At 59.5% G+C, this 27,517-nt stretch overlaps 4 protein-coding genes and 1 non-coding gene across 20 annotated transcripts in view; 4 read left to right on the forward strand and 1 right to left on the reverse strand.

Moving 5' to 3' along the window:
* Nucleotides 1–26,908, reverse strand: RECQL5 (RecQ like helicase 5). 13 transcript variants are annotated; one of them, XM_006103437.3, is made up of 20 exons: nucleotides 26,767–26,908; nucleotides 26,170–26,310; nucleotides 25,267–25,388; nucleotides 23,631–24,170; nucleotides 23,116–23,221; nucleotides 22,488–22,599; nucleotides 20,962–21,124; nucleotides 18,076–18,155; nucleotides 4,021–4,239; nucleotides 3,725–3,824; nucleotides 3,573–3,609; nucleotides 3,401–3,459; nucleotides 3,244–3,317; nucleotides 2,816–2,909; nucleotides 2,367–2,492; nucleotides 1,539–2,074; nucleotides 1,301–1,391; nucleotides 962–1,186; nucleotides 705–774; nucleotides 1–607 (listed from the first exon to the last, which is right to left on the reverse strand). In XM_006103437.3, the coding sequence occupies exons 2-20, from the start codon at nucleotides 26,294–26,296 to the stop codon at nucleotides 507–509; spliced, it is 2,982 nt and encodes a 993-aa protein (XP_006103499.1). In that variant the 5' UTR covers nucleotides 26,297–26,310; nucleotides 26,767–26,908; the 3' UTR covers nucleotides 1–506. The 13 variants fall into 13 exon arrangements, 10 of the variants coding, with proteins under 10 accessions (XP_006103499.1, XP_023600490.1, XP_023600489.1 ...); XM_023744722.1 differs by having other exon boundaries at nucleotides 1,539–1,715; nucleotides 2,367–2,509; nucleotides 26,170–26,777; XM_023744721.1 differs by having other exon boundaries at nucleotides 1,539–1,715; nucleotides 2,367–2,650; nucleotides 26,170–26,777.
* On the forward strand, nucleotides 10,397–11,863 carry SMIM5 (small integral membrane protein 5). The gene is given in 3 exon segments (XM_014445848.2): nucleotides 10,397–10,542; nucleotides 10,544–10,622; nucleotides 11,260–11,863. Coding segments are annotated over 3 exon segments (237 nt in total). The 5' UTR covers nucleotides 10,397–10,497; the 3' UTR covers nucleotides 11,373–11,863.
* Nucleotides 12,715–17,180, forward strand: SMIM6 (small integral membrane protein 6). 2 transcript variants are annotated; one of them, XM_023744731.1, is made up of 3 exons: nucleotides 12,715–13,009; nucleotides 13,502–14,926; nucleotides 16,874–17,180. In XM_023744731.1, the coding sequence occupies exon 3, from the start codon at nucleotides 16,880–16,882 to the stop codon at nucleotides 17,063–17,065; it is 186 nt and encodes a 61-aa protein (XP_023600499.1). In that variant the 5' UTR covers nucleotides 12,715–13,009; nucleotides 13,502–14,926; nucleotides 16,874–16,879; the 3' UTR covers nucleotides 17,066–17,180. The 2 variants fall into 2 exon arrangements, with proteins under 2 accessions (XP_023600499.1, XP_023600498.1); XM_023744730.1 differs by lacking the exons at nucleotides 12,715–13,009; nucleotides 13,502–14,926 and adding an exon at nucleotides 16,137–16,544.
* On the forward strand, nucleotides 13,519–13,625 carry LOC111823419. Its single transcript, XR_002826439.1, has one exon. It is a non-coding gene; the product is annotated as a U6 spliceosomal RNA (small nuclear RNA).
* SAP30BP (SAP30 binding protein) overlaps nucleotides 26,867–27,517 on the forward strand; it is a 32,284-nt gene continuing 31,633 nt past the window's right edge. For 2 of the 3 annotated variants that reach the window (XM_014445839.2, XM_014445840.2), the window contains exon 1: nucleotides 27,035–27,222. In XM_014445839.2, the coding sequence (XP_014301325.1) occupies nucleotides 27,117–27,222 (106 nt within the window). In that variant the 5' untranslated portion in view covers nucleotides 27,035–27,116. Of the gene's footprint in view, nucleotides 27,223–27,517 lie in introns of all 3 variants that reach the window. The other variant, XM_006103435.3, reaches the window with a different exon arrangement.

Raw genomic sequence — 27,517 nt, forward strand, 5'->3', positions numbered from 1 at the left:
TGCGCGTGCATGTGTCAGAACAGACTTTATTCCTCCGGGAGGCGCCTCGGCCCAGCCTCGCCTTCCCGAGCAGGAGCCGAGAAGCAGGGCCGGCCGCTGCCTCTTCCCACAGCTCTGCACCTGGAGCCCCGCGCCTTGCACAGGTGGCCTCCCCCAGCTTACAACTCAGGTACAAGAGGTGGAGGGACCGTTTCTTCTTCCTGTTCCCCTGGCGGCAGCCACCCCACCCAGGTCCTTCTAAGGTGGGGCTCCATGAGGCCAGGAGAGAGAGGGCGTCAGGCCTGGCAAGTACATAGGAAGCTGGGCTGACCTCTGGCCTCTGACCTTGATTTGGGAGGTGTCCGGGGGCATCTCCACAGCAAGGTGTGGTTGGAAGGGGGGAGGACCCTGAGAAGAGAGATGCCCTGCGGCCGCAGGCCTGCCCGCCTTCCCATTCCTGAGTCAGGCCCCGCTGGCCCACAGTAGAGTCGGGGGGCGGGACACTGGCCCCGCTGGGCAGCTGTCGGTCATCTCTGTGGGTCACACAGGCCGTGCCAGTCAGCTTCACTCTCGCACCGGGCCCGGCCCCGGAAGAACTGCCGGATGAGGTGCTGGGCCTCTTCCTTTACTAGAGAGTCGGGGTGGGGGAGTGTGAGGGCCGGTCGCCTCCCTGCAGGGCCCCCAGTGCCCCCAGTGCCGCCTGGAGGGGTGACCCAGGCACTCACCGCTCCTCCCAGGAGAGGGCTCCTGAGCCAGCGAGTGGGAGAGGTGGCGGGCGAAGGCTTTAAACAGGTCCTGCGGGTGGAGGGTGGGAGCGGAGGGCTCAGACCCCGGCTCTGCCCCAGCAACCACAGCCACGACCACAGGGCAAGGCAGGCCGAGGGAGAGGGCAGCGGGCCGGGCTCGCCTGCTTCCCAGTGACTCCCACGCCCTGCCCTCCCTGCACCGTCCCCAAGGCCCCGGGGAGGGCAGACTAGCCTACCTTGGAGGCAAACTTGCCCTCTTTGTAGAAAGGGGTCAGGCACTTGACCACTATGTTCGCAGCCACCTTCAGGGAGGTGCCCGGGGCTGGGAGCTGGCAGGAGCCCTGGGCCGTGCGGCTTATGGTGCTCTGACCACTGGCCAAGATGTTGTCGTTGGCCTCGGCTAAAATGGAGGCACCGGCTGAGGGGTGAGGCCTCTTCCGCGCCTGGCTCTCCGGGTTCTCCTGAGCAGGGCCACAGTGAGGGTCAGCCTTGGGCTCCGTCACTGGCCCCTCCCCTTCTTCTGGAAGACTGGCCACAGCACTTGCTGGCTCCCTCCCGCCGGGGCCTGGCAGTACCTGCTGGGGCCTGGGCCGCTTGCCCCTCGCTGTCCCCTCTGGGGGGGTGAGCTGGCCTTCAGGGGGCCCCGGGTCTCGCAGTGGGCCGGCACTGGCGAGGGGAGAGCAGGCATCAGGGCTCCAGGTACCAGCTGTGCCCTTGGCCGGGCAGCCCGGCAGAGCCCACGGCAGGAAGTGGGTCACAGAGGCCCGAGAGCGAAAGGGATTCCAGAGGGTTGCGGGACTGCCTTGCCCTTACCTTGGCCCCTCCCTGGTGCACTCCGTCTGGGGGCAGGCAGCCGAACGCCCCAGGGCTCCATCCTCCTCCCCGGTGCATGTCTCTGGGGCCACAGCCAGGGGTCCCCGCACCTTGGCACAGGAAGGGCTGGCACCTTCCGCCCCTGGGGCTGAAGCCAGGGCAGGCGGGCTCTCAGCCCTTTGGCAGAAGAAGCGGGCGATGTTCTGAGAGTCCTTGAGGGCCGCAGCGGCCAGGAGCTGCTGCTTCTTGTTGGCCCGGGCCTTGGCCGCGGGACTGCCCCCCGAGGGGCCCTTTGCCTTCTCAGGGGAGGGCCCCCCACAATGAGCACTGCTTCCGGGGGCCTCTCTGAGCCCGGGGACAGGCTCACTGCTTTCCTCATCCTGGAGGCCACGGGGCTGGCTGGGGGGCTCCTGCTCGCCTTTCTGCTCAGGCCGCGGGGCCTGCCCCCCAGCCCTCATCTCCTCCATCAGCTGTGAGGCCGTCTGGAATGGGATGGAGCCTTTGGGGAAACCGGCTCCCACCCGCTTGGGTTTGAGCTGTGAGGAGGAGAGAGGGTGCTGACCAGCAGGCCCCTCGAGGGCACACCAAGGCTGGGCCAGGTATGGCCGTTCGTGGAGATCTGAAGGGACGGGGAGGGAAACACCAGCACCAAACCCCGGGGTCAGGCTGTGGGGCTGGAGACACAGGCGGCGGAGCAGACAAGCTCGAGGGCCTGCCTGGGGCCCCCCAGCGCCAGGACTGCGATGGCAGGGGAGGCAGGGGAGGCAGGGGAGGCAGGGCTGTGCCGTAGCTGAGGAGAGGGAAGTGGCCGTTCCCAGGCCCGCTCACCGAGTACACCTGGGAGGCCGGCAGGATATCGTGCTCGGTGGGCTCGGCCGGGGCACTGCGGCTCTTGGCACCGCCTGCCGGGTGGTAGAGCTGCCCGTCCTTGGAGGTTCTGTGGATCTCGGCCACCTGGAGCAGGATGGCGGCTGGGCAGGCATGCTAGGCACCCATAGGCTCCCGGCAGCCCCCACCCAGGCTCCCACGCGGGCTTCTGCGGCCCGTGACCGTAGGCAACTGGACACCAGACAAGGTCCAGTCCTCAGGGGCTTGGCTAGAAGTGGCTCCAGCTGGCAAAGGGGGGGAGTGGGCTCCCCCGAAATGAGTGGCTGCTTGGTAAGGAGTGGATTCGGGGCTGCCTGGGCCAGAGGGTGGCAGCCAGCCTGGGAGTGTGGAGGGGCCGCCTCTCCCACCCCGACCCCGAGCAAGCTCCGCCCATCCCCGCCCCCGCCCACCTTCTTCAGCACGCTGGCCTTGTACAGGTTGGCAGCCTTGGCATTTCGGAACATCTCATGTTCTAGCTCCACGGCCTTGTCCTGCAGGTCAGGTCTGGGGAAGGGAGTGGAGGTGTCAGGAGGCCCGAGCCCTCTGCCTGCTGAGCTCCGGGTGGTTCTCCTGGGGGACCCTGGACATGGCTCTGGGCCTGGTGGGAATGGCCTTGAGGCAGGGATGCCAACCTGGACACCCTGGGCAACCTGCAGCCCCTCGGGGTGACCGAGCCTGCCTGGTGGTGGGGCTGTAGGGAGCTGCGACCCCTGGGAGTAGGACGGGCCACCATCAGGGGAGGGAGCTCCCAAATAGGCTGGGGACCCAGAGTTCCAGCAGTTTCCAAAGGAACAGGACGTGGAAAACCCTCCCCGCCCCGGTGACCTGGGACACTCACCCCTGAGTGGCACCTGCAGCCTGGCAGTTACTGCTCAGAGCCTCCTCCAGCAGCCCCAGGCAGTGCTCCCGGGCCTGCGGAGGGGGCAGGGAGCGGGAGAAGTCGGTCACACAAGCCTGAGGCTGGGGGGCAGGTGTGAGGAGCCGCTACCTCTTACCTTCACAGTGAGCCTGGGGATCTTCCTGCTGGAAGCCTCTTTCAGGGGACAGTCCTCATCTGGGGGGAGGGGGGAGGCTCTCACTCTGCCTTCTACTCTCTGGAGTCCCCAACCCCCCAAGGAGGCATCCTCCACCCACACCCTGGAACCGGCCCACAGCCCCCATACTGACCTGGGGGTACAAATTCTTCTGTCTTGGGGTCTTTGCCCTGGAAGGTGACAGGAAAGGCTTGTGAGGCATCCCGCCCGCTGCAGGATGGCACCCAGGTCAGCACCGGCGAAGGGGGTGCTGAGGGGACCCCACAGAGGCCCCACCCCCTTCACCTTGCGCAGACTCATCTGCTTCTGGTAGAAGAGGTTCCATTCCCGCTTGTGGGCCTCATCTCTGCCCTCGTCCCCGCTGCCTCCAGAACCTTCGTCATACCTAGGGGACAGGCTGGGCATGAGCAGCCCTGGCCTGGCCTTTGCCCTCCCTCCCCCCTCGGGAGGGGCAGCGATGCCCGAGGCCCTGGCAGCCCCAGCATGGCCCCTGGTGCAGAAGGATGGTCTGGCCATGGCACCAGGGAGACAATGCCAGACCGTTTCCAGTGGGTGGGGGCCCCGGCTTCATGGCCCCTCACCTGCTGAAGCCCCCGTAGCCCCTGCGGCCGCCCTCATACAGCTCAGGGTCGAAGCCACTGCCCTGGGAGGGCCCGATGCAGGTCTTGCTCCAGCTGCTGCTGCGCTCCAAGGTGTCCAGCTGCTTCCGCACGGCCGCGGGGTTCTGGCAGTGGTCGCAGCCTCTGGTGCAGGCGGGGGGTGCATCCCCAAAGTACTTGGCAATGGCAGCATGGCGGCACCTGGAGCAGGCAACATGGCAGAGACGGGTGAGGGCCCAGGCAGTCCCGGCTCGGGCTGAGCATTGCTACGTGTCCGGCACTGTGTTGAGCATCGCAGACTCATCTCATAGGAGCCTCACAGCTCCATCAAGTCCCTTACAAATGGCCAGTCCAGCTGCAGGAGTGTGTGTGTGTGTGTGTGTGTGCAGGCAGAGCTGTCCAGGTGCCACGTCCCAGGGACAAGAGCAGCTGGTGGGAGAAACCCTCTAACAGCTGAGACCCTGAGGAGAGGCTTCAGGAACAAGAGCTGACTGTTTCCCAGCCCCTAGGAAGCCGGTCTGGCTGCCTTCAGCTGAGTGGAGGACGCACGCTGAATGGCTGGAGACGGCAAGGAGGCCAAGACGGCCACCAGAGGGCGCTGTCGACGCCACTCCGAAAACCAATGTGTAATGCATGTACCTCGGCACAGTGGCTGCCTGTCCGGCCGGCCTCGGGGAGGCTCTGGCATCCAAGTGGTGTGGCCACAAGGTTGGCTTCTTTACCCCCCCCCTCCCCCAAGCCCTGACTCACTGGGGTTTTGTGCTCACACTCAAAGGGCTCCATTGACGGCTCAAAGATGCAGGCTGGGGTGGGCTCCTGTCCTGTTCCAGGCACAGTCTGGTTGACTGGGTGGCACGACCAGCCAAATGTCAAAGGGCCCAGCCTGGGCTCTGGAGCCTCCCTGACAGCCGGGCCCAGAGTGCAGCGACGGCCTAGCACACGCTCTTTGGCCAGGAGACCGGCAGGGTCCCCTTTCCTCCAGGCCCGAGGCACATGAGGCACACCCCCAGCCAGCAGGCCAAGCACAGGCCACTCCCAGGTCGCCACTCCCAGGTCACCGGGACTCCTGAGCTCTTCCCCAGAATTCCTGGGGGGGGGCCTGGCTTCTTGGGTGGTCTGGCACCTCCCCCCACTATTTACTCTTTCCCTAGAGAGGCCGGAGTGAGGGACCAGCCAGGGAGGTGCCTGAGGTTGCAGGGTGGGGTGGTGGGGGATGAGAGCCCAAGGCCCTCCTGAGGGTAGGGCAGGAGCCGGGAGCTGGGCGTGCTGCGGGCCTCCCTCCCTCCCTGCCCACTCCACACCTCAGCGGGAACCTCCCTGGGGTCATCTCCGCTGGGGAACTGAGAACCCTCCTCTTTCATCAGCTCCCGGCCCAGGCCCAGCCCACGTGGCTTAGCACACACCCACCAGGAGGGAGAGGAAGAGGAGGAACAAGCAAGAGACAGAGCCCAGAGCCGGGCCCATTCCTGGGACCTCCGGGGCAGGGCCAGTTCTCAGCAGGGCTCCCCGCCTGTGGCCCGGCTCCCCCCTCAGTGGCCGCCCCGTGTAATTTGACACTTGGATCTCCTGGACGACCAACAACAAAAAAGCTGGAGCCCAGATAGCAGCTGGCTGTCAGCACCGGCAGAGCGGCTCGCTGGCTCGCAGGAGAAGAGGCATCCAGGGAGCAGCCCTGGGTCACCCAAGAGGCGTGTGACAAGCGAGGCGAGGTGGCGGGAGGCCGAGGACAGGCCCCCGGAGAAGAGGCCGGGGCTGCCTGGCTCCCCAGCACCTGTGGCGGCACCCGCAGCTCCAGCACCTGATCCCAGGTGAGTGGCCACAGCTGAGAGGGGGTGGGGATGGAGGGAAGGGAGCAGCAAGGTCCCCCGCCCCATGGACGGAGGGCCACAATTTACCACGGGGGACACACTTGGTCACAGTCTGCGGATGGCCTCCAGTTCCAACCTGGGCTCTCCCTGCTTGCAGTCTCCCAGCACCGGGGACGCGCGAGGCTGCAGCCTCCTGGAGGGTGGCTTCCTGCCTGCTTGCTGAGCAGGCCGAGGGGCCAGGGTGCCTGCTTGCTCTGCAAATTAGTTTAAGCTTTTTCCATTCAGGGGCTTACACGAGGGATTTGGCTCCCGGGCTTGGGAGAGGAATGTCGCCTGCCCACTGAGCCTCCCTTTCCCAGGACCAAGGCAGCGCCTCCCTGGCCTGCTCTCCCCAGCCCAGGAGGCTCAGGGCAAGGTCCACCCCGCCATGTGGCAGGACCCACGCAGCTCTGCCTATCTGTGTGCCAGACCGGAGCCGCCGCTGCCCCCTCTCGTGGGGGCTTGGCCTGCTGCCCACCAGGTGTCCTCAGCCCGGGGCTCCGCTCATGTGCTCCTCCCGGGGCCCCCGAATCTCCCTAAATGCTGCCCCAGGAGTGAGAGGGCCAGCCTCCCAACCCGGGCCAGGTGGGGAGAAGGTGAGGGCGATGGGACTGAGGTTGGGGGCGGAGGCGGGGAAGAGGGGATCCCTAGTGTCGGGCCGCTGCTGCACCAGGTAACACTGTGCCCAAGCCCGTCCTCCAGGCAGCATGGAGAGTGGCCCTGCCCAGGTGGCTGACTCCTGCTTCCTTGGCCTCAGCCAGGGTTAAAGTCTCCCCCTGGCCCTCCAGATGCTTCCCCAAAGCAAACAAGGCAGTGTCTACTTAGAAACTCGGCCTACGGCTACGGGGGGTAGGGGGTGGGGGTGGGGGGCGCCAAGGATCGGCCCAAGTGTGGGCTTTGGCCTGGCTGGTGGCTGGGGAGACTACAGGGTCCTACAGCGAAGGGCAGAAGAGACAAGACGCTGGGGCTGTGTTAGAGGCAGCGGGTAAGGTGGGGGAGGGAGGGACCAGTGTCTACTTCCCACTGTCCGAGGGAGCCGAGACAAAAAGGGGGTGTCATGGGGCGGCTCCCCGCGGCACACAGGGGCACCTCTGCCCTGCTGGCCACACAGACCTCCCACACACTCAGGTTATTATTCATTCTAGCTCTTTCTCCAATAAGACAATGCCCCGGGGCAAGGTGGCTACAACCCCCCTAACAGTAACAGGCGCTGAGCCAGAAGCCCTGGGGGCCCTGCGCCATCAAGGACTGTACTTATCAGTCACAAACACGCCCGCCTGCTTCCCCTGGGAGCTGGAGTGTCAGCTTTGCGAGGAGGAAACAGGGAAGCTTGTGTCCCGAGTGGCAGGTGTCTGGATGCCTGGCCACCCTGTGGCAAGGTTGTCTGTTTAAATGACACACAAAGGAATGTTTCCTGGTCCGTCCGGCTCTGCCAGCCTTGCTCTCTGCCCTGCTCACTTTCCCCTCCGCCGACAGCCGCTCCCCGTGGGGAGCACCCTGGGAAGGTCCAAGGGCCAACGCTTGCTCTGGCTGCTTCTAACTGCCGCTCCCTCCCCCCTCCCGGCCTCCCCCCAGCATGGGTTGGGAGGGACTCTGGTCCCCTGGTTCATAGGCAGAAGGTACAGTTTTAGAAAGAGTTTGCTGGACCTGAGACAGAGAGATCAGAAAAACGGAGAATTCTCAGTAGCCCCACTAGACTTGCCTGCCCCCCTCCCTCCGACCTGGGAAGGTACCGGGAGGAGAGGCAGCCAGCCCAGAGCACCCCATCTCCCCAGGCCACAGCTGGAAACTCGAGTAGGGCTCCCTACAGAGCAACAGCTGGGGCACCAGCCCATGGTCACCTGACGGCTGCTGGCTATATTGGGCACCAGGCACAGGCGCCCCCTTGGCCTGGGCTTTAAATAGCCCACTGGGAGGACCGCCTGGGACCTCCTGGAATGTGCCGCCGCCTCCCAGGAAAGAGGCCCCTCCAGCGCCCGGTGGTCCCCACTGAGGCTCCTGCTCAAGCCCAAGCTGGAGATGGCAAAGCCGCAACGGAAAAGCCAGGGGCTCCTATCGGTCTTGAGGCCAGAAGAGCCGCGTCCAGCAGCCCCACTCCTGTTCCGGGCGCAGATGGGACTCAGGGAGCAGCCCTGACTGGGCGAGGCTGGCACGCTCTGGGCTCCAGAGGCCCTGGGTGCAAAGCCAGGATGCCACCCAGGTCCACGCCTGCTGCTGCTGCTGCGGACCCAGTCCTCCCAGAGGGGGCGAGGTCCTCCGGGCGGGAGTCTGTGCTCTCTGACGTCAGACATCCCTGGAGGACTCAGACATCCCTGGAGGACGGCTGACTTTAGAGCTGAGGCTTCTGATCAACAAAACCCGTCTTTCCCAACCTGGGCAACCTTCCTCCTCCCCGCCCGGAGGCCACGCCCTCTGACTGGCCGGGTCTCCGTGCCACACCCTCGGAGCCCTCCTGGGGCTTTGGGGGTGGGAGCACCAGCGGAAGAGCTCCCCCTGCCCTCCGTCCACCTCTTTCAAGGAGCCTGTCTGATGGATACATTAGGCTGTGCAGGCACCGGGCCAATCAGGCTGAGAAAGCCGCACCTACCCAGTGTGGACGAAGAGGGAGGGAGAACAGCTCCTCAACCCTGTGCACTCCCCCCTGGAATGAGACCCGAGGGTGGGAACCTGGAGGGGGGGTGCCCACAGGCCTCGGAGCTAGGGAGGAGCCTGCTCTACCGTCAATGGGGGACGCTGCTCAGTGTGACCACAGGAGAGAGGTACTAAGCTCTGGGCGGAATATGGAGGACCTGAGACACAAAGACATGCCAGATCTGTCCCTTAGGTGGTTCTCACAGAGCAGGTGTGGCCTGGGCCTCTGAGAGCCGGGCCTGGTGGAAGCAGGGTCCCGGGCCCACGAGGGTGGGCTAGGGCTGCTCCTGCAGAGTCCACCAGCTCCCAAAGGGCCCAGGGCACTGAGCCGAGCCCCCCCGCTGGGCAGGGCCCTCGGTGAGCTGCCCGTGGGCGGACTTATCTTGCTGGTCAGAGAGGAAGCTGCCCAAGACAGGCCTCCACTGAGACAGGGTGGGGCAGCACAGGGGGCTGGTCAGACCTGTCCGGCCGGGTGACCTCGGGGGAAGTCACTTCCTCTCTCGGGTCTCAGTTTCCCCATTTGTAAAAGAAAGGAGGCAGGAGTGATGGCCTGTGGCATTCTGGGAGTCCGAGCCTTCGCACCTTTGAGAACTGGATCCCAATCGCCTTTGCGGGGGCTGAGAGAAGGAAGGTCCCGCTTTTGACAGGACCCGCTTTTGACAGGAAAGCAGCTAATTTCCCACGGAGCCATCGCTGCCTGCCACCCCAGCATCACTTAAAACGGCTCCGTCTCCAGCCTGCCTCCCCTCCTCCCCCTCACACGCCACAAACATTCCAGAATGAAGGACGCAGATGAAACTCCCCAGGTGCTGGAGGAAGGTCACCACCCCCAAAGGCCACCTTAACTCTCCTGCGCTGGCCAGACCCCACCCAGGGGGAGTCCCGTGTGCTGGGCTCCTCCCTGTGCCAGGCTCTGGGCTGCCAGGCGGCCAGTCCTCCCACAGCCTCGAAACACTGGCACCTCATCCTCAGGTAACGAGAGAAACTCAGAGGAGACATCAGTCGCCGCCGAAGCAGGGAGGGGGGCAGCTTCAAATGCAAGACAGGACAGAGCCACGGTGGGCAGCTGGCGAAACCGCCAGAGAGATGACTTGGAGGAGGAGACGCAGGTCTGAGGGACGAGGCAGAGAGGGCACAGGTGTCCTAAGTGACCACAGCACGAGGCCCCGCCTTCTACAGTCCGAGCTGCCCAAGAAGGACCGGGCGGGCTGTGGTCGCTGTGGGTCCCTCCTCACCCCGAGGGGCTCAAGCAAGGGCTGCACAGCACAGGGAGGCGGGAGGGGGCCTAGGGCAGAGGGCAGCTCTATGGAGGCTGTGCGGTGGCACCATGGGAGTGACGGGCTTCGCAGATGGCAGCCACCCCGGGAGAACCCCTGGCTGACATCGGGACGCAGCGGCAGTCGCTAGAGCCCAAGGTCTGGCACCAGTCCCCAGCCACCTGTTAGCCGCCCTGGCATTAGAGCTGCCTTGGAGAGCAGGTTCAGGCTGGGCTGGCACACTGTCGCCGGGCCTGTCCTAAGAGGAGGGGCTCCCTGTGGCCGCAGGTGAGGCGGAGGGCAGGGACCTCTGCTCCACATCACGCCCAACTTGCAGGCACAGCTGGCCCTTCCCTTTGGCCCCCCCATTCTCCCTGCCGGTACCCCAGTCCTGAGTGACCCAGGGCCACTGCAAAACCTAGGACTGGTGTCTGAGACCAAGCCATGTGAGCGTGAAGTCACCCCAACATAGACACAATGGCCAACCTTGGCAGCTGGCAGACCCCTCCCGTGCCCAGCTCTAGGGGGCTGGGGGCCACCACTGAGCAGGGGGCCATGAGCTCCCTCCCTCCTGAGCCACCAGGGGTTGAGCGAGAGGGTGAGACCTGACAAACTCGTTCTGCGGGCGCAGGGAGCGGGAGGGTGGATTCTCGGAGCCGCCCGCCCGCGGGGACTCAGGTGCTCTCTCTGCAGCAGAGCCGGCAGGAACCCGGGAGCTGACCAGCATGGGGGCCACCGACTTCGTGCAGGAGATGCGCTTGGTGGGTGAAGAGGCTGCTGCTCAAGCTACACGCGGTGCCGCCAGGCGGAGCCGTGGAGATCGTGGCCTTTCTCGGTCATCTCCTCTTCAACAAGGTCAGTCGGGGCTCTTCGGGTTCTCCTCCGCTCTTCCCGGCCACCGGGAGGCCAAGAACATGGTGCTGTCCGGAAGGGCTGGCGGGAGTAGGGAAGACCACGGTGCTGGCGGAGGGCTGGCGGAGTAGGGAGACCACGGTGCTGACCGGAAGGCTGGTGGAGTAGGGAGACCACGGTGCTGACCGGAAGGCTGGTGGAGTAGGGGAGACCACGGTGCTGGCTAGAGGGCTGGCGGAGTAGGGAGACCCACGGTGCTGGCCGGAGGGCTGGCAGAGTGGCTTGGTGTCTCCCAGGCAGAGGAGGGGAAGCAGATGTCTCTTGGGGGGAAACAAGGCATTTCCCCTGGTCCGGGGACATGCCTCAGGGGCTGGGCTGGGTGGTGCTGGGACCAGAGGCACCCAGCATCCTGCCCCAGGGATGGAGGGACCGGAGCTCCGGGAGGCAGAGAAGGCACTACAGGGAGGAGGTCCGGGCTCCAGCAGCCGGCATGGAGATCCTCGGGAATTTCTGCCCAGCGTGCCCGGCTGCAGGCAGAGGCCCGCCACACCTCCAGAGGGGCTTCTTGGGAAGAGGGGGGCGTTCCTCCTCTTCCCACCTCGGAGTTCTGTGCCCTCTGCCTCTCCCCGACCCTCCAGGCACCGTGCTGCTGCTGCTGCTGGTCGCCTGTAGCTGTTGCTGCACCCAGTGCTGCTGCCCCGAGCCCAGGGCCAGGAAGGCCCAGGTGCGGCCCGTGTCCCCGCCATGAGGACGGAGAGCTGACCGAGAAGCTGGAGAGGAGGCTGACACCACGCCCGGGCGTCGGCCTGGCCCCCCAGCCCTGACTCCTCGAGACCAAGTCCACTGTCACAGCTCTGGCCCCGCCCAGGAACCAGACGCGGCACGTGGGGGCTTGTCCAGGAAACAAGGGCCGTTGTAGTCACAGGACCTCCACCTGCCGAAAGCGCGGTGCCAAGGAGGAGTCACCATTTCAAGGACAGAGTAAACCGCCGGGGATCTTGGCCTACCCGCACTTTTTAACAAAACACGGAAGCGGGGTCCCCAAACCTCGACGGAGAACAGCCCGCACCCGGGGGAGCTGGCCTTGGGGTTCTGCTGACCACGCCAAAAAGGAGCTGCCCAGTCGCGGGGACTTAGTGCAAGAGCCCCTGGGCCCACGCTCCCCGCCGGAGAGGGCGCCTGTCAATATCCCAGTCCAGTATCTGCCTGTTTCTTTCCAGTAAAAGCTTTTTCGTTCTATGTTTCTGGGCATCAGACTCGCTGGGCTGGGCTCTGTGCATGAGCAGCGCCACGTGCCCGAGCACCAGGGGCGTGACCAGCGCGCTCCCTGTGCCGTGAAAGCTGGCGGGCCACCAGGCGGGAATGCTGCGGAACCAGTGGCGGGTGCAGGGCGATGCCTGTCAAGCACCAGCTGCTGACGAGCTCTGGCTCCCAGACGCCCACTGGGCAGCGATGGACGCAGCGTGTGTCCCAGGCAGGTGCTGGCTCAGAAACGCCACTTACCAGTTGTCACTGCCATTAACTGGAGCCTGCACCCTCTCGCTAGAGGCTCAGGCCTCTGGTCTCCCCCAACTGCCGGAGTAAGAGAGGGGCCGGGCCCCAGTTCTGCCCACACCTGCGTCCCGACCCTTCGCCCTTTCCCTGCTTGTGTGCCCGACTGCCCGGTTCAAACCCTCGCCCCAGGACTCCAGCTGTGGGAATGCAGGTCAGTGATGCGACCTTCCCGAGCCGCGCTTTCTCCCTGGGAAATGGGCTAGTCCTGGTCCCTGCCTCCCGGGGTGCGCTCGCGGGGTGACCTAAGATGACCTGTCGGGCACTTGTCACAAGAGCTCCGCAGATGTCCTGCCTCCACTTCAGTCCGCTCTCTCTTCCAGAGAACATGGCACGTGGGTGCGAACCCAGGGTGACGGCAGGGGAGGCAGAGGCTCCCAGGGCACCTCCCCTCCGCCCCCGCTGGTCCCCAGGGCCATAAAGAGGTCCGCACTTTGCACATGCCTGTCATCTTGGGCAGCCCATGCTCTGGCCGCCTGAGGGCAGAAGCCCGTGGCCCAGGAAACGGGGTGGGGGGGGGTGGGGAGGGGATGCCAGCCCTGCCACCACCACCCCCTCCAGCTGGCAGGCGGGCGGGGAAGCTCTCTGGCTAGTTCCACTTCCTGGTGTCCAGGGACTTGTGGGTTTGGTTTCGATGGAAGATTCAGAGAGGAAGTGCTTCTGTACAAAATAAAAGAAGTCCAAGAATCTGCCTGTATCCTCAACCCCGCCCCCCGGAGAATGGGATTCAGAATGATGACAACAATGATGATGGTATGGCTATAAAGGCCACAGAGACCCGCTGAGGGCTCACACTGCACACGCTCAGGCACTGTCTTCAGAGTTTGGCTGCAGGTAAGTTCATGTAATCAGCGCAATGACAACGCTGTAGGTGACACTAGTACCACATTTTAAAGAGGAAATTGAACCTTAGTGACACTAGATAATTTGTCTACGTTCAACCAGCTGCAAAGTGGCAGAGCCACCTCTGGGCCCAGCCCGCCGGCTGCAGAGCCCCCACTGCCACACCCAGCCCAGGGCCTCCCAGAGCGAAGGCTCTGATCCATTACCTCCACCAACCAGCCCCACATCCCAAACACCCAACCCTGAACTGTCTCAGAATAACCTCCTGTGAGCGGGTGGGGCCCAGCCGCGTCTCCCTCCCGAAGGAAAACTCCAGGAGGAAGGTGGGAGGGGCGGGAGGGGGGCCCTGCCTCCCTCAGTCCCTGCACCACCGCCACCCTCCCCGGCTGGAGGGTCCCCAGGAAGCCCCGGTCCAGGAGCTGCTCCAACAGCACAGCGCCCAGTCCCCGTGCGACTTTTTCTTAAGCAAGTTTTCCCCCACAGCAAGGATGTCCCTTCCCGTGCTCGCTTTGGCTGCACAAACACTGAAAGCGGAACGACACGGACAAGATTAGCATGGCCCCTGCGCAAGGACGACATGCAAATTCGTGAAACGTTCCACATTAAAAAAAAAATCATGGTGTCCCTTCCTGAGGGTGGCCGGGCCTGAACCTCTTTGTTAGAAAAGATTCTAGCTTCCTGGTCCAGCTGCCAAGAGGTGGAGGCCACGGGGCTGGCTGGTTTATTTGCATTTTCCTCCTCCAGGCCAGACAGTACCTAACTGCTGTGTCCAAACAAGACACTGTCCCTGTCCTCAGGGGGCTGGCTCCTCCCCATTCCTTGGCAAAGGGGCGCACCCTGAGCCCTCCCCACCCCACCCCACCCCACCCCGCCAATTGGGCCAAGCCCCAGGCTGGCTTCAATCCCACCCAGACCTGTGCCAGCGACAGCAGCCTGCACGCTCCTGGTGGGCAGCTCCCAGCCTGGGTCTCTCTGGGACAGGTGGGATGGAGAGGTGGCAGCAATACCCCCATCGTGGGACAACCTGAAGGCCGCCCCTTCCAGGGCGCGGCCAGACCCAGCACTTCTCCATTCCCCTCTGGACCGCAGCCCCCTGGACGGAGCCCCCGCCGACGCCTGCCTGCGGTCACTGCGGCCGTGTCTGAGGCGGCTCCGCATCGCCCGTCAGGCTTCGTGCCTCCCCTCTGTGGCCTCTGTGCTCTCGGTTCCTCAAAAGGGCCTCAGTCTGCACGTAAGGCCCGTGCATTTCACTGTCAGACGCCACCATGACGCCACCCGTGCAGGAGTCTCATTCGCAAACTGTGGCGGAGAGCCTGCAAACCGGTTTGGTCCTGCAACTTGCCTCTCAAACATTAACTACGAAAGCAATCCACAACCAAATCTTCACGGCGGCGAACCTATTTGCTTGTGGCTAATACCAGTTCCAGACCATAAAACACTGAGGCAAATTAATTTGTCCTTGAAAACAGTTCCCTCCCTGTCCTTGGGGCCTGGCGCCTGCCACAGAACCCCGACTCCCAATTCTAATTCTGACACCGTCTCCCTGTCTCCACGCAAACCTCTCTCCTCCAGGGGCGGCCCCTCAGGCCCAGGCCAGGCGCTGCCACCAGCACCAACAGCACCCTCCCCCTCTCCCCCTCCCAGCCCACTTCTCTGCATGGTGGTCCCTTCAGCAGAATGTTCTGATCTGCCAGCAACTGACTAAAAGAGGTGGTGAAAGCGATGGTCTTCCTGCCACAGGGAGGGCCAGGGTCTTCTCCTGGTCAGTGTGGCCAGAGCTCCGGGATTGTCTCGTTTGGTTTCGTGGAAGCAGAACAAGAATTTAGACACCAGTGTGAGCTCCTCCTGCATTTTTACAAAACGTTTCCAGTCGTCCACACCAAGGTGGCACATGGGCAGGAACATTAGGTGAGTGATTCCAGAATCATGCCAAAGTGGTCAGAGAGGTACTGACGGAAACCACGGCTCCCCACTCACTGAGGTCCGCACAGCTTCGGAGCTCAGATGCGGAGCGGAGTTCACAGCCAGCGCAGTTGCTCCCCGGCTGTATGACCGTGCCTGTCCCAGCTGTAAAACCGGGCTTTCGGCTATCCCTGTTGCTTCATTTTTCACGTACTATTAACACGTTAAGCGCCCAGCCTGTTTTGTCTTCTGGACGGAAAGTGTAGTGTCAGTCACCGGTGACGGACTGTAATTACGTAATTACAATGACAACGGCCACAAACAGGTTTGTAACAAACAGCTGGTTCTTGATAAGCATCAGCTTCACAGACGGAGCGGAAGTACAAGGGCATCCTAGAGACCCGCCCACAGGCTGGGAGCGGTCAGCAGGCCAAGGGCATTAGTCAGGTCGGCCTGGGTCAATTAAGCCCATGATTGCTAAGAGGGACTTGCTCCTCCCCCACCTCCTTGCACCTGCTGCGCATCCGAATCACCTGGCCAGCTCTACGAAGCAGGGGGCTGACACGCCCAGAGTGACGTCAGTGGCATGAGATGGGGCCTGGGCACGGGCACTTAGAAAAGCTCCTAGATGATCCTACAAGCAGGGTGAGGACAGGGCGCTAGAATGTCAGCTCTGGGAGGGGGCCTGCCTCTGATTCATGCTGGGCAGCAGCGCCTGGCACAGCGGAGCTTGACACCTGACTTGTGGAGTGAGTGGTGGCCGCCAGGCATCACATGCCAGGGCACCGGCCCATTCCCACTTCCTAGCTGCCTGTCACACCAGTGGGTGGGAACCAACCACACAAAGCAGCTGCAGACAAAGGCTCACAGCACCCAGAGCCTCCATGGGAGGCTCTTCCACCCAGAAATGAGTTCCAGGAGGTGCCAGCAGGAGGCGCAGTTACCCATTCGCCCTGCACCACAGGAGGGAGCCTGAGGGGTGGTTCCAGCCCCTGAGCTTCTGAGCCCTGGGCAGGTCCTTTCAGGCCACGTCATCCAGACCGAGAGGGGAGGCAGGAGCCGCTTCTGGGAGGTGGATGGAAGGCCCGGGGCAAGGGCCCTGACTCCAGTCTCTTCCCCTACTCACCCCAAGTCTGACTTCTCTTAGCGAGGACATCTCCACACGTGTGCCCTGAGCAGCGCCCCCCCCCCCCCCCCATGACATCAGAGAAGGACAGAATGCAGCGGAGGGAGTAAGTGTGAAAGGCAGAAAGGGACCAGAGGTTGCTAGGCCACAGGCTCTGGCCCACCTTTGTCACCTTTGTGACAGCAGTGAGGTCTGGTCAGGGCCACCTGGCACTGAGGACACCTTTTCCTCCCATCAGCTGCTTCTCTGAGTCAGAGCACCGCTCTGGTCACCTGCTGGCCTCTCCAGCTCGTCCCCCAAAGTGTGGGCCCCTAAGGGTCACCCCATCCGCCCTCTCAGGACTCGGGAGTGTTAACAGCAGAGTCAGGTAAGACGCCTTCCTTCTCAGCCCTGACTCCCTTCTATTGGCTACAGGCTTGCCTCCAAGGAAGTTTCCAGAAGTCTCAGCTCCGCAGCCATGCTGCTCTCTCAAAACGCTTCCAACGTTTGGCAATCGAGGCAAGAAAAATAGGGTCTAGAGCGAAGCTTTAGCGGAGTAGGTCTCAGCCTGGGAGAGGAATCCTTGCTCACATCTCTGAGAATCCAGAGGTGGCCTCCACAGGACCCAAAGGCCCCTGGGGGGTGCCAGCCCTCACCCGTTTCCACAGGAGGCATGGAGCCCAGAGACCCCCTTCACGTCAGAGTCTGCCAGCCGAGCACGGGGCCTGTGGTTCTCAGAGATGGCCCAGCGGGTGAACCTGGGGGTGGGGACGGGGTGGGGGTGGACAGCAGCGCCTGGGGCAGGGCCTGGAGAGGCCCTGCACTCAGTGCCTCTGTCCCCTTCACAGGTCCACATGGATCCACTGCTAACAGACCAGAGGCGCCTCTGGAAGGAAGAGTTCTGGCAGAACCCCTGGGACCAGGGGGGCCTGGCCGTCATCAGCATATTCCTCATCACCGTCCTGCTGCTCATGCTGTTCGCCATTGTGTTTGGGGCTCTCCCTCCGGCTGAGAAGGCCGACCAGCCTGAAGAGTCATGACCTGACTTTCGGGGGGCCAAGGGGGGCCACCTGTTCGACACTCTCCAAACACCGTGGGCCTTTCCCTCGAAGCCCCTTTAACAGTCTGGATTATACATTTTATGTGATTCTCTGATAAGCGTCTGTCTTTCTCACTGAGCCGAGCCCCATAAAAGCAGGTCCCTCTGTGCTCACCACTGTGTCCCGCACGGCTCCCCAGAGCCCAGTTCAATCTAGGCCTAAACACAGGGAGGCCTGGAGGCCGGAGGTCGCTTCAAACCTCATTACCATTCCTCCTGACACTAGTAGGTGAAGAGCCGGGCCTCGAATAACCACACGCTCCCCATGGCCGCAGCTCAGAGGAAGCAGAGGATCGAGGGGGGTTTTAGACTGAAGGGCTAACAAGTGCAGGTGTCCCCCGCTTGTCCAGAGTCCGCCCTGATGTTCCGCCCACAGTGCTCACAGCTGCTGTGCTGGGAACCTGCCCGCCGCCGCCTGCCTGTCACTGCAGCTCCCAGGCTCCTCCCGGCCCCACGGGCAGCAGATGCAGATAAAATCGGTAAGTGAGTTCCAAGTGGGCAGGCTGGCCCGATGCGAGAAAAGCTGATTTCTCTCCAAGCCCGTCACGCACGCCCGCCGAGAGATAAGCCCGCCGCCACATGCCCATTCGCGTCCAGGCTAAGGGGGCTCCTCCAGTGAAGCCAGAGGCCCTGCTCAGTGGCATGTGATGACCACAACGCCAACGGCTCAGGACTGAGTTGCTCATGGGGCCACCCATTCCAGAAGGGGATAAAGTAGGGTGGATGGACGACTACCCAAGATTCACCGAGTCCTCGCGCTGTCAGTTTCTGGGGCTTTCCACGAAAGAAAGGGGCCCAACTCCCAGGCTGCCTGGCCGGACACACCCCATGCAGGCAGGGTCCCCTGGTGGCCCGAGAGTGGCCCTGAGTTAGCTGGTTGACGAGTGGGTGTGGGGCGAGGAAAAGATCTCAGTCACGTTTTGTTCAGAAACACGCGCATAAGTCACTCACCCCAGTTCTTCACAGAAGGTCACCAAGGCCTCAAAGGCCAGGAGGGCGGCTTTATCAGACGCTTTGTTCCCCCTCTTTTCCTGGAGACAAGAAACGACCATTGGTTGGGGTGGTTACCAGAGGGAAAGGGGGTGGGGGAGGCAGGAGAGGGGAAAGGGGGGACAAATGGAGGAAGACGCGACTTGGGGTGGTGAACACACAGCACAATGTGCAGATTATTACAGAACTGTATGCCTGAAACCTAAATAATTTTATCAACCAATGTCGCCCCAATAAATTCAGTAAAAAAAAAGGCAACTACCATTTAGCAAAAGTCTTACCGAGGTGAACTACCTTGTAGCTCAAAAAATGCTGAGAAAAACATCAAATGAGAGTAAGAAAGGCACTTACCAAACAGTGGCCCCAAGCCTGACCGCGCATGAGCATTACCTGGGTAACTAGGAGGGACGCGGGCCATCCCCAGGCCACTGAAGCGTGTTAGAGCCGTTAACACACGTGCCAAATCTTTTACTTAAATTTGCATTTATGTGATCGCTGATGAGTGAACATCTCTGGATGAGCTTTTCTCACGTCCTTTGTTTTGTGCCAGTGGGTGGAAGCTCTCTATTTATTCTCAACTCCAGCCTTCTGTTTGCCTTCCACGTTCTATATTTTTTCAGATCTACTATTTAGTTTATGGTCTCTTTTTCATTTCCATTCCTAGGTACTGATGCTAACGCAGAGAAAAGCTGCTGCTTTTTTAAAATATATATATATTTTATTGATTTTTTACAGAGAGGAAGGGAGAGGGATAGAGTTAGAAACACTGATCAGCTGCCTCCTGCACGCCCCCTACTGGGAATGTGCCCGCAACCAAGGTGCATGCCCTTGACCAGAATCAAACCCGGGACCCTTCAGTCTGCAGGCCGACGCTCTATCCACTGAGCCAAACTGGTTAGGGCAAAAGCTGTTGCTTTTAAAAATATGTAAAATATTCTTACATTCATCCATCTTGCCAGGTTTTTTTTCCTCTCTCTCTCTTTTTTTAATTGATTTCAGAGAGGGAGAGAAACATCAATGTTGAGAATCATTGATCGGCTGCCTCCTGCATGCCCCCTACTGGGGATGTGCCCGCAACCAAGGTACATGTCCTTGACTGGAATCGAACCTGGGACCCTTCAGTCTGCAGGCCGACGCTCTATCCATCGAGCCAAACCAGCTAGGGCTTGCCAGGTTTCCTTATAAATGGGCAGACATGCATTGACATTTCTACCCCCTGGTGTCTTTCCTGTTCTCCTTGTCCCTGCAAGTGTGTGTGTGTGTGTGTGTGTGTGTGTGTGTGTGTGTGTGTGTAGTCATTATGTTGTCATTTTAGTGCGAACTGGGAATAAGCACTTGTATTTCATCTTTCTTTAGGAAAAATCTACATGTATTCTTCTGCAACTTCACACATTATGCTTTATCCATGTTGATTCATGTAGATTTCCTGGGTCATTTTTCTCTGTTCAAGATCATTCCACTGTGACTAACCCACTGTTTTCTTATCCAACACTCTACAGAGAAAGAGTCTAATTGACATTAGGTGCTGCAGCCAACATCCCTGTGCATCCCTGTACACGTGACCGGTTGTCTCTGCAGACGTGGAGCTACCGAATCACAGAGCACAGCATCCTCCACGTGCGCGTCGTCACCTCCTCTCTCTTCAGAGCAGTCGTACGAGTTTACGTTCCTGACACACTGTGAGGTACCCTCTCCCACATCCCCACAGAGAGGGCTTACGTCTCGGCCAGTCTGGTAAAACAGCTCGTCGTCTAGTCTGCGTTTCTCCCATCCCTCCGTGACGGCGAGCATCTCTTCACACGCTCACTAGAGTCCGCTTTCCTCCCTGTGACACTCGGAGGAAACTTCTCGCTCTCAGCTGTTGCCTTTCACTCGCCTGTCAGAGTTCCCTACATGCTCAGTCACTTATGTTGTAAATATTTCCCCAATGGCTCCTTTATCACTGTGTTTATGGTGTCTCTTGCTATATGGAAATTTTTAGTTTGAATTTAGTCAAATAAGAGTATCTTCCTTGATGGTTTCTGCTTTTAAAATCTTGACATTCTCTTCCCTTCCTCAAGGCCATAAAGTATTTCTCCCCATTCTTACAGTTTTTTGAGGTCTTTAATCCATTGGTAACTCATATATGTACGGTATGGGAGGTAGGAATTTAATTTTATCTTTTTCCAGCACCAATTATTCAACAGTTCATCCTTTTTCTATTGATTTACAATGCTACCTGTCTTACATCAATTTTCCTTATCCAACAAGGAAATTATATACATGGGTCTCTTTCTAGGCTCTGTACAAAGAATGTACGATCAGTTTTTTTTTAAGACTAAAAAGAAAAACAAAGAACTTATGTAGCAATATGAGAAAATGCTTATGTAACAATGCTGATGAAAACAAGGCAGGACTGATCTTGAGTATGTAAAGTAACATGCACAGTACTAAGATAAATTAACATAAAGAAGTCTAGCCCTGGCTGGTACGGCTCAGTTGGTTGGGCGCTGTCCTATGCACTGAAAGGTTGCCAATTCAATTTCCTGTCGGGGCACACGCGTGGGTTGTGGGCTTGATCCCTGGTAGGGGGCGTGCAGGAGGCAGATGGTTGATGTTTGCTCTCACGTGGATGTTTCTCTCTCCCTCCCTCTCTAAAAATCAATTTAAAAATCTTAAGAAGAACAAAAGTCTAACCTCGCTTGTTGCAATGCCCATCGACCAACATACAATTCCCCCTTGCTATACGGTCTAGCCCAGGAGCGCCCCTCTAGCTGACAGAATCTCCATCTGAGTTCAGATATAAGCTGCGCAAAATCGGAAAGTTGTGAGTTCGGACAGAAAGGGCTCCTACTGCCTGGGACTTACCTGGAGTTTTGCTACTTCCTTCCTGATCAGGAAGCTGACCTGGTCCCGGTCGTTCCTGGAGTAATAGAGGCGGCACCAGGAAGGCCTCCCGTCCCTGCCCGCCCGGCCAGACTCCTGGTAGTACCCAGCCATAGACTTGGCAATATTCCAGTGGGCGACGAACCTGTGGACCCAAAGGGGCAAGCGGCATGAGGCGTGGCAGGAGACCTGAGGGGAGGAGCGATTCTGAGCAGGGGAGCCGGGCTCTCCACAGTGAGCAGGGCTGGGTGGGCGAGCAGGCAGCGAGGACCCCAGGGCGAAGTATGGACAGGACACCTGCAGTCCATCGGCAGGCCTCCCTGCCCCGGAGCAGCCCAGGTCAGAGCCATAGCAGGAAAGGGGCCATTCCAACCCACATGAGGAACAAAAACGCTCGGTCAGAGGTCCCGTGGGAAAAAACATCCTGGACTTAAACAAACAAATCAGATCAGGCCACTGATGAGCCCCTCGGCCTTGAAAAAGTCCTTGTGAATCTCTCTGGAGAGGGAAGTACCATTAAGTACCTACTAGGAACCAGGGTATGTATTTGTCTCATTGAATTGTTACAGTCACCATCATGGGAGGCAGCCCCATTTCAGAGACAACGAGCCTGAGATGCAGAGGTGAACTGTACAAGGTGACACAGCAAGGGGACAGCAGAGCTGGGATCTGAGCCTGGGGGTGCCTGACTTCAAAGTTGGCCCCTAACAAGACACAGCCAACCCAGCATCCAAGCTCTGGTGCCCAGGTCCGTGCTCGGAAGGAGGCTGGACTTTGGGTGGTGAACACAATACAGCAGACAGATGATGTGTTGTAGAGCTGCACCCTTGAAATTGTATATAATCTTATTTACTGATGTCACTCCAGTAAAATCAATAAAAATCTATAACATAAAAAAATAAAGTCCGTGTCCTCTCAAATGCAGTGCACAGACTAATTCCTACCCTGACCAACTCAGCGTCGCTGTGCGTCTCAACAAGACCGTGTAGGCAGAAGAGCTCCGTAAACCATGCCCGGCGTTAGTGCTGGTGTTATTCAGAACCCAGCGCTTCCGTCTGTAGCCCAAATGTCTCCCCAAGGTCAGACTCCCAACCGCCACCAGCGGGGCCTGGGAGGCCGGCTGTACTCGTCTCCTGTGGCCGGTCAGCAGGCAGTAACAGGCAGTGATGGGAACAAGCGCTTGCCTCTGACTTCCGCAGGGAGCAGGTTAAGATGGTTCATTCCCCCCTCACTGGGCCCATCCGCTAAGACGTGAGTGAGCGGCGCTGTGTTAATGAGTGAGCCTGGTGGTCTGCGTGCTGCCCACCTCCTGGGGGACGGCAGAACCGTGCTGTGCCAACACTGGGAGCAGCTGCACAGACACTGTCAGAGTGTGGCCTGTGTACCAGGGACCCTCCCCGGGGCCTCCTTCCCCCTGGCGCTAGAAGGAACCCAGGGACCTGGTCCTCCTGGCAGCCCACCCCGAGCCAGGCCCTGATCAGGAAGGTAAGACAAGAACCAGCGCTCACCTGACGTTGGCTTTGTCCACTCCCATCCCAAAACTGATGGTGGCAACAATCACGGGGACCTTCTCCTCCATCCACTCGTTCTGCACCAGCGTCCTCTCAGAGGCCTTCAGCCCTATAAGGGAGGAAGGTGGAGAAGGGAGCTCGCATTTCCCTCGGGGTTCCCTTGGGGTCCGTCTTGGGTTTGACACTCTGTTGGGCACTGCACACACACCCTGAATCCATTACTTGCCTGCTGTGTGACCACGGGCCAGGCACTTAGCCTCTCTGAGCCTGAGCAATAAATATAAAGGCCCCGGCCTGTGTTCTCAATGAATGGTAGAGCCAAGATTCAAACCCAAGTCCGCTGGCCTCCGAAGCCTGTGCCCTTCCCACACCACCAGCAGCTGGGCTTTCCCAACTCCTCCCGGCTGCTGGGCACGGGGTAAGAGAAAGCATGCCGGAGTCACGCTCATTTTGGACCTCATTCTTGGCTAGACTCCTTCCTGTGGATTTAAGTGAACCGCTTTAGCTCTGCCTGGGAAGCTAGAAAAGATGAAAGACCACCTGGTTTTTCAGGATCCACAGGAACAAGAGACGTGCTAAGAGGCCTGCGCGAGTGGAGAGGACCACGCAGCCCGGCGGCCCTCACCTGCGTGGTAGGCCTTGGCACTCAGCCCCCTGTAACTGAGCTCTATGGCCAGCTGTTCACAAGCCTCTCTGGTCCTGCAGTAGACGATGCCGCAGCCGGACAGCACCTGAAGGCGAAGACAGGACAACGGGAAGGAAATCAGCGCTGGGAAAAACGAGCCATCCGCCCTCACCCTGTGGCCTCTGTACCAGGAGCTCTGCACGGTCTCTCATCAGCCCCACCATCTCCCTGGCAGGCCACCCAGCAGGGCTCTGCCACCCTCACAGGCAGGACCGAAGCGGCTCAGCCCACCCGGGGCCCAGCCAACCAAACTCCTCTGCCTCCTCCCCTCTAACCCTGACTAGGTCTGCGAAGGCCACAGAGCATTTCTGGACAAGGAGAGCCCAGTGAGGGGACAACACCAGGAAGCCAAAGGGACAAGCCTCTGTGCTTTAAGCAGCTACAGCTAGTCTGCGCTAAGGAAGCCAGAAACAGCAAAGGTCTTAGAAAACCAATCCCCAGCTCAGGGCCCTCACCCCTTTCCCAGCCTTCTGGCCAAGCGCCTTAAGGCAGAAGTCCCTCAGGTTCCCGTAGGGATCAGAAAGCAGTTCCTTGAACTGCACGTCGTAGAAGAGATTGGCCCGGAAGCAGGGCGTCTTGAAGGCAGCAACCGGCTGCTTGAGGTGCAGAGCAGCAAACACATCCTCGCGGACCTGCGGGGTGGCTGTGGCGGTCAGAGCCACGCACGGGGCATGTGCCAGGCGGGAGCGCAGGGCACCCAGGCGCAAGTAGTCGGGACGGAAGTCGTGTCCCCACTGGGAAACACAATGAGCTTCATCCACCACCAGGTAGGAGAGCAGGTGGCGGGACACCAGGGAGCTCAGGGTGGGCTGGAAGGAGGCGGAGGCCGCCATCTCCGGCGTGATGTACAGGAGCTTGGTCCGGGGCTTCTCCTGCTCCAGGTCGGAGAGCAGCTCCTTTTTCTCCTGCGCCGAGAGCTTCGAGTTCAGGGACCTCACTTGCACCTTCAGGGCCAGCAAGTGGTCCTTCAGGGCCAGCAAGTGGTCCACTTGGTCCTGAGGGCAGAAGGGGAGAAGCACGGAGGGGCGTGAACGGCCCTCAGCATCTCAGGCGTGTTTCCCAGTCATAAAACGTCCTCCCCACACCCTCCAATGTGTCTTTCCTTTGCCTACAAGAAGGACTGAAGGCGACGTGGTTGAGAGGACAGGCTCTGGGGCCAGACAGACCTGGATTTTTTTTTAATATATTTTTACTGATTTTAGAGAAGGGAGAGAGACAGAAACATCAACGATGAGAGAGAATCATTGACTGCCTGCCTCCTGCACGCCCCTACTAGGGATTGAGTCCACAATCAGGCTTGTGCCCTGACCGGGAATCAACTGTGACCTCCTGGTTCATGGGGCAACTCTCAACCATTGAGCCACGCCGGCAGGGCAGGCAGACCTGGATTTAATCCTGGCTCACTTACCTGCCACATGCTCTTGGGCTGGTTCTTAACCTTAGCCTGTCCATTTTCTCACTCTCTTTCTCTCTCTCTCCTATAAATACAGTGACACCTAATAGGATTGTTGTGAGAATGAAATCGTACATCTCAAAGGTGTAGTGAATGCGCATGAAGCACCAGCACAAAGCCCTGGCAATCACTCATTTAGCGCTCTCATCGTTCTTCCCTGTCTCTCTCTTTCTTCACAGTTGATAGCTCTTAACTACATGGCTACACTTCCTCATTTCTGATTCTAGCACCCCATTTGCAGGCCTTAAATATAGTCAGAAGTGCAGGGCAGGTGTTAACAACATCCCAATCGGCCTCTCATTGCTTTTTCTATCATAGGTGCGCCCTTGCCAGGATAAAGCAGGACACCAGGATCCCCCATCAATTCAGCAATCCAGCCATCTGCATGAGTGTGCATGAGACAGTTCCGTATTCGTCTGGACAAAAAGTAACATAGGAAGGTAAGCGACCACACAGTACCATGCACTAGTGGAGAAGCCCACGTACGGGCAATTCGGAAACCCAATACAGAGAGGGGGATAAGCAAATGAGAGAATGTAAGAGGCAAAAGACCAAAGAAAGCAGAAGTGAAATTTCCAGCTATAAACAACCTTCCCCTAACCGTTTTGGGCCGGCATCTTCATTTCCCTAAGCCTCACCTGAATCAGTGCAATGAGGGGAGAGATGACGATGGTGATGCCTTTGGCCAGCAGAGCAGGGAGCTGATAGCAGAGGGATTTTCCTGCCCCTGTGGGCATGCACACGAAAACGTCCTTGTCACCTGAAAAAATACAAGACAGCATCTCAGTGCTTTCTGCCTTTTATCTTTCCTTCATCGAAGCTGTTGAAAATTAAATGAGAATGTAGGAAAAGCCCTAGCAGAGTGTCTGGTACATGCGGAGGGGGGGGTGTCAATATAGTCTTAATTCCCTTCCCATCCTTTCTATGAAAAGGGGTACAGGGACATTTGGGAAAGCACACAAACCATTTCTGATCATGGCAATAACTACAACGTCAAGAAGTCTGAGTCTGCTGGGATATAGAAGATTGAACTAAGTAGCCATGAAAGATGACACTGCCACATGAGTGCGCATATCTGCGTAGACGTGGAAGCAACATCATTTAGATGTCTTGTTTATAAACATTACAGTGTAGTTAACTTTCCACAGCTGCTCCCCTCTTGGCAACCTCCATTTGTCAACAAATCTCAAGTTTATAATATTATGAATCCTTCCTTCCCTAGTTGGGACCCAGGCCACTCAATCTTTAACAAAGGGACTACCTAGGTCAGCGACTGGCTGAGGCCTTTCCTGCCACTCCCACACAAACTAATGGGCCTCTATGACCTGTTTTCAAAGATAGTCTGCAGCTCTGGCTATGAAATTAAGAAACAGAGCAGTTGGGTGGTTCTGCCCATAAAACTTCAAGTTTGGCGTCTCTCCGATTTCCAAAGCCAATTATGGACCAAGGCTGGAGGTAGGAAGGGTCAGAAGGAGGGTGTCCTCGGCAGTGCTCTGGTACAGCCGGGGTAAATGTAAACACAGGTAGCGTGGCCTCGTTACCTTTCACTACAGCCATGGTCGCACTCTCCTGTAAAGGTGTCTTAAAAGAGTCAAACCCGAAGACCTTCTTCAGTGTGCTCCGGACTCGACGCTCAGGGTCAAAAGGAGAGGAACGGTGGGTGCTCATCTTAGCGACAGACAGTAGCCAAAGGTTAAGGCAAAGGTGGTGATCACAGGGTTGTGACAGAAACCCTGTTCTGCTTTTAAAATACTGCTTATTTTCCTCTTTAGTATACTAGTAAATGTGCTTGATTACACTACTCAAGCAATATATTATTTTCAAGTCATACATCAATACATTCCTGGGTAATTAACATCTCCCCTTTCACATCAGTGAAAATAAAAACACGGAACTATCCCAGGCCACCGTATGCACAGAGGAGCTAGAAATCAGACACAAATGTCTTCGGAATCGCTTGGAGAAGGTGGAAGTGTTTGTCTAAGATCCACCTTCTGCTCCTTCTATAAGCATAGCCATGGCGCCCATTCTCCCCCCCTCCCCCCGCCCCCAGACCCGATCCCTTCTTCCCAACTCCCAAGGTGAGAACTCCTCCCCTTTCCTTCTCTGAGTCCCCAATCCGCTTCACCCCAGGATATCAGAGCAGGCCGTGGGCCGCCCGGGAGCGGAGGGCTCTAGTTCGGGGGGCGGCCGGCGCCTGCAGGCTCGGGAACTACTCCCAGGCCCCCATCGCCACCGCCAACTCGGAGAAGCCCAACAGCTGGACTACCACTGTCGAAACCCCGGCAACCTTGTTTCCGTCGTGCAGTAATGACGTTGCGCGAGCGCTGCGTGAGGGGCGGGCCAGGCGCAGAAACAGCCGTCTTGATTGGTTTCCGGTTTGGAGCGGGCGCGGGGCCTTCTGGGACCCGGAAGAGGTCGCCTTTCGGTGCGGAAGTCGGCTCGCCGGAGTCAGCGCGGTGAGCCACCCCGCGGCTGTGGGAGTAAGATGGCGGGGAAGAAGAGCGTCCTGTCTTCCCTGGCCGTTTACGCGGAAGATTCCGAGCCCGAGTCGGACGGCGAGGCTGGAGTGGAGACGGCGGGCAGCGCGGCTGGTGAGGCCCGAGGCGGGAGGCGGGAGGGGGGAGGGGAGAAGCAGGTGTTCGCTCGGAACGCTGCTCAGTCCTTGCGGGAGGGAAAGCGGTGGGCATTGTGCGCCAGGTATCGGGCCCCCGAACCCCACAGCGCGATCCGAACACTCCGTGGTAAGAATGGGTCCTCTCCTTCCGCCGGTTCGATTCTTCTGCTGAAACTGATTGAAAATCTCCGTGCCGGGCATCCCGCTAGGCAGAGGGATGGACAAAGGGTGGAGAGGGTCCAGGGCTGCTGAAACACTGCCTCTTCTCTCCG

This window comes from Myotis lucifugus, unplaced genomic scaffold (genome assembly GCF_000147115.1).
Source record: "Myotis lucifugus unplaced genomic scaffold, Myoluc2.0 scaffold_485, whole genome shotgun sequence".
NCBI lineage: Eukaryota > Metazoa > Chordata > Mammalia > Chiroptera > Vespertilionidae > Myotis > Myotis lucifugus.